General features: G+C 40.0%; 1 protein-coding gene across 1 annotated transcript; it reads right to left on the minus strand.

Annotated features, from left to right (window-relative positions):
- Nucleotides 1–1,560: 1,560 nt before the first annotated feature.
- LOC131474184 (protein FAM161A-like) lies at nt 1,561–4,858 on the minus strand. Its single transcript, XM_058651936.1, has 4 exons — nt 4,670–4,858; nt 3,912–4,189; nt 2,730–2,876; nt 1,561–2,639 (listed from the first exon to the last, which is right to left on the minus strand). Exons 1-4 carry the CDS (start codon nt 4,766–4,768, stop codon nt 1,964–1,966), a joined length of 1,200 nt encoding a protein of 399 aa, XP_058507919.1. The 5' UTR covers nt 4,769–4,858; the 3' UTR covers nt 1,561–1,963.
- Between the last annotated feature and the right edge of the window lie 505 nt (nt 4,859–5,363).

Consider the following 5,363-nt stretch of genomic DNA (forward strand, 5'->3'; position numbering starts at 1 on the left):
TTCTTCTTTTCCTTTTGTCATCCATCACAACTCTGATCTTTTTCTTTATCTGTCACTTTCTCTCTGCCACGTTCTGCCTCTTCTTTCGTCTCACGACAGAGAGATTCCCCCAGTGATGATCTTAAGTAATTCTTCTGCCTTTTGTGTCATAGCTAAGTACGTGTGTGTGTGTGTGTGCGTGTGTTACGACTGCTTTTTCCTTGTGTGTATGTGTCTTCATGTGAGTGTGAGATGGGTTGCAGGTGTGCATGTTTTGAGTGAATGACATGTGTGTGTGAGTGTTTAAGTGGATCCTGGGAGCTGCACAGGAGGCACCAGGACAAGAGGCCTTTGTGCTTGGTTTTAATAAACCTTTAAAATGGTTTGTTTTACTTGTTGTTTATGGTTTGATGGCAGTTGGGAAGAGGCAGACTCATTATTCATGTTGCAATCAGGTTTTCCCCCATAGGCCTGGCCGTAACAGTGTGCGTGTGTCAGTGAGAAGAAACACGAAGCGTTGCTGACACCTTGTGGCCTTGTGTTGGACTAGTTTATGTTGCACAGAAGGGCAGTATCAGGGGCTATAGGTGTGGCAACTTAGGTAGAGAGAGACAGGCTAATCAGGAGAGTGAGATCACCCGAGGAAGCTTTGATTAGTGAGGCCCTTTTGTCTGCCAGAGAGTCAAGCTGGAGACGTGTGTGTGTCAATGCATAGGTGGACACCATTGGTATGTATAAACTATATTAGTTTAATAACATTTGTGATATGCAGATCTGTGCTTTGTTCATTTTATTTGGCTTTTCATGTAAATTGTCTGTGAACTGAGGGGATTATTAACTATGATGGTTTAGACTGGATTGTGATGTGATGAGATTGTTTAGAGTTAATTTGTGTGTGGAAGATATTCTGGGATCTAGTGTTTACTTGAGTGGTTGGTATAACTATTAATAATTATTATGCTTTTGATTTCAATCTGTTTGATTTTCTTTGTTTCGTAAATATGGAAGTAAAAGTGATGGAGGTAAATTAATTTAATGCACTAAATATTAAAAGGTTGAATACATGTAAATTCATTCTTATAAATAAATCTGTTTAGAAATAGATCCTAAAGAGACTTGTAAAAAAATTGATTGCTTAACAATAGTTTATTATAATGGAAAATTATATTAATGTACTTATATTACTTATATACTTATACCTATATAATATCTGATCTTCTGCTATAATATTTGGCATGACATGAAATTGGTTGGTAAATTTAGAGTTATTATTACATATTTCACCCCATGGGGATATTCTACAACAAGACAATGCACTGTATTATTAAATGGTCTAACCTAATGTCTGCATGAAGTCTGTATGTGGGTTTTTCCTACTGTGACCTATCAAAATGTCTTCCCTGAAAAAGACCTGCTCTGTTAAATTGATTTGGTAAAATTCAAACAGATTCTCCCTTGAGCTGTTACAAAACTAGCACTGTCTGTCATGGACACTTTTGTGGCCACTATGTGATCGTCTTTATTATTCATTGCATTTCATCTCTAATGTTTCCTGAGAAAAAACAAATCAGTGAAAGAATGAAGAGTTTTACAATTTCATTTCTGAAAACGTCTCCCTTCTGTGACCAAAATAAGGTGGACCACAACAAAAGAAGCACCTACAAGAACCTCAAAAACTGTACATACATACAAAATAGACATATAAACGGATAAATCTGTGTACCCTAAACACATAGTGCTCCTTGATACAGTTTAGCATACAGAAATAAACCATGATGACAAAGTTACAGTTACAAAACACAAAACCGAGCACTTTGTATCGCCTGTTATTCTCTCATTGATTTTTGAACACTGTACGGTTGATGCCCTCACCTCTGCTTAGAAAGCAGAGGCTCTGGGTTGCATGGAAACAGAGGTGAGCAGTGGGTCAGTGTTGGACCACTCCTTCTCCTTCACCATCTCACTGGACTTGGACTGGAGAAATTTAAGGCGCCAGGTGACGGTTTGGATCACTTGCACCCTCGGTGGTCTCGCTCTCCTCTGTGCATGTAGTTAGAGACAGGGTCTGGCGGTTTGTGGTCTTGGGTCCTGCTTTGCGTCTTGTACCATACACAGCGCTGGGCATGGGCCGAGCCTTAAAGGCCTGTCGCTTCTCTTTCTGACCAAGGTTCCCAAACTCCGCCAGAATCTTTGCCTCCCTCTTCTTCTTCTCCCTCTCCAGGAAATGGAAAGGCTGTGGAAAGATGGCAGCAGAGGCCTGGTTGAGTTTGGAGTGACGGTCACATTTATCACCGCTGCTTCTGCTTTGGTCTGACCACTGATTAGTGCGACGGCTGAGGATTTCGTAGAGAGGCAGGTGAATGTGGGCCGGAGCAGGTGATGCTCTGAACTTTTTCTGGCATTCTCGGAGTTCCTCCAGCTCACGTCTCAGTAGCACGTTCTCCAGCTCAATCTCTGAGCGCGTCCGCACCTTGTGCCTCTTCCTCTCCTCCTCTCTCAGCATCATCTGGAAGGGTTTGGGCACTGTGATTTTAAAGCTGGATCCAATTCTGATCCCAGTTTGATAGGATAGTCTTCTCTGGGGTTTTGAACACGGGGTCTTAGGCTGGAATGGAAACTGTTTCTGGATTGCCATTTCTTTCGGCCTCACCAGGATGGCTCTAGGAGAAAATAGCAGTTTGGTTCAATGAAACGTTCTCCTTGTGGGCTTCCCTCCAAAAATAACTATATTTTTGCTAAACTTCACCAACCTCCCAAAGGATCGAGCCTGGGCAGATGTCCTGCATCGATTGTCCAGCTCCCCGATGGTGTCCTCTGCACAGATCTCTGATTGGTCAGATCCACTTGACATCTCATGGAAGTCCAATTCCTCCTGAGAGTTGATCCTCTGGAGTGTCCTGGAAGGGCAATTATTGCAGATTTGAAGAGAGATTATCAGGATGAGGGCAACATTAATGACGAAGCAACCATTATTCCTTACTCATGTGGACAAGGACAATGTTTCTATCATCTACAATATTACACATGTGACCTGCATCTGTGTCAACAATGGATTAACAATTGCAAAAACTAAACAATGAATTGAAATTGTATCCAATATGGCCTCCAGCAAATAGGCGCAATATTTGTTAATGCCAAAATGTGTGTTATTCTACAGACTGAAGGGAACATTTTTGTTTCTCTCACAGATCTGCACAAATATCACACACTAATCATTTTGAATATGTTTTTTAATGAAAATGAGAATAACGATGAAAATAAAAATAAAAATAATCAATAGTCAAAATAATTGCAATTAGATATTTATTCAAAATCATTCAGCCCCAATTTCCACTACAACCCTGTGCTTCATTGCAGGGAGGCACATGCGGTTTGCTGAGCAGCTGGCAGGGCTGCACACCTGATCTTTATTTTCACTTAGAACTTAAGCCTGGTCCACTGCTCCACTTACTGCCAGATGATCCTGCCTTTCACGTGGTAGAGCTCAGACAATTCTACTGAGAACTATTCTGAGTCAAATTGAACGCTAAGTTTTTTTTATTCCTTTTCCGAGCGCTGCCTGCACCCTAACTCTAGGTCCACGTCTGAATCAGTCACTCACAACAGCTTTATCAATACAACCAACACTTTTCTATCACCGTAGTTGTCTATAATTTCAGTATATGTATGTTTTACAGAGCCCTTGTGAGCATTTGTTTTCCTTTAAATGTATGTAATATTTTTGCATTTACTTATAATGACTCCCCTCTTTATATCTATTATATATTATATTATTATATATTCTATCTATTACATCATACAAAAGACACTTAATAAAGACAACTTCATAAATTTGCAGGAGTGGCACTCAGTGTGAAGATTTTATATAACTAGAAAAAAAAAACATGAGGTGTGAGAAATTTAATTTAATGTAATGTAATCACATGTCCAACCTGATTGACTGTCCGGCTTCTCTGATTCTCCCTTGTGCCAGACCTCCATCATCGTCCTCTCCTCGCCACTCCATGCCCTCGCTGATGTACATCCTCTCCAGCTCAGCCATGTTCCTCAGGTGGGTGTTCTTCAGCTCTTCCAGCCTCCTGTGGTACTCCTGGTTGGAGAAGTAGACCCGCTGCTCTCTCTGTAGGCCGTGGATCTCCAGGGACACGGAGCTGCAAATCCCTCCGTCCCCTTTACCTTCCTCGCTGCCTTCTGAATCCAAGTCGTACTCCTGAAATGTGAAATTGTAAACTTCATGACATCTGGTGGATACATTGAGCACAAATGCAAAAGAAAACCAGAGTACAATGAAGTAGTCTGCACTTTATTTTAGCAAAAAAATGGCTCCTTGTTTACCATGTAAGGTAGATCCACTTTATTTAGATATACAAGAACAAGTAATATGGATTTATGTGAATATTTTGCAACTTATTCAAGAAGCATTAGTGATTTAATTCTTAGTTATAATCAAATGCAATTGTAACACTGTAGTCTGCAGTCTGTTTGGGGGATTTTGGTCATTATGGGGTTTACAGTCTGATAGTGTGTGTTTATAGATAATAATAATGTTGTCATGTCCAGTAACAAAGGTTACACAATCACTTGCATTGACTAACTAATAGAGATCCCCATGCTGAATTATGGATGTTTCATGTTTTATAGTTTAAAATATTGATTAATGTTATTAACTGAGGAGTCTCTGAAGTCTCACCTCACTGGAGCAGTCCTCATCTCTGATAAAGTAGTGGTCTCTTTCTTCTTGGCACACAGAAATGAAGTTCTTGTTTTCCAGAGACGGTGATCCGTACATTGTTGACACCTCCTTTTACTTATTAACCAACAAACAAACAAAAAACTAAACAAACAGGTGGAAGTAGAGCAGCGCTGCGGTCTTCTGACACCTCAGTCTGCACACTGACCTGCAAAGCAAGTCTGGAATAAGATACACTTAAACGCACAAGGGGGGAGGGAGGGGGTGAATCTTATCCTCTTATCATCACCACGAGTTGAAACTTTACAGCTGTCAGTGGTGTGGTCCATATGGTTGAGTGGATTTTCACTTGAAGACAAGATTCAAAAGGAGCCAATCTAATTTACAGATTAACTTTCTGATCCAGGTATTCCTGCACCTGCTGCAGTTTGCAAAAGAAAATTCACATAATGAATGAGTTTACACAGAATTATTTAACCACATTATATTAAATATTTGTTTTAGATAAACTCCATACTAAAGCAATTCACATATTAGTGAGGTTTATGCAAAAAAAAAAACCTAATATTTTGAATGGTTTGTCAAAGATTGTGTGCAAAAACATGTCTCAATGTCTCATGTCTGCAGTGGACAAAGGGCATAAGAGTAGTATAAAGAAATGAGTAGAAACTTGGAGATGTCAGTGTGCTGATAA

Source organism: Solea solea, chromosome 15 (genome assembly GCF_958295425.1).
Source record: "Solea solea chromosome 15, fSolSol10.1, whole genome shotgun sequence".
Taxonomy (NCBI): Eukaryota; Metazoa; Chordata; class Actinopteri; order Pleuronectiformes; family Soleidae; genus Solea; species Solea solea.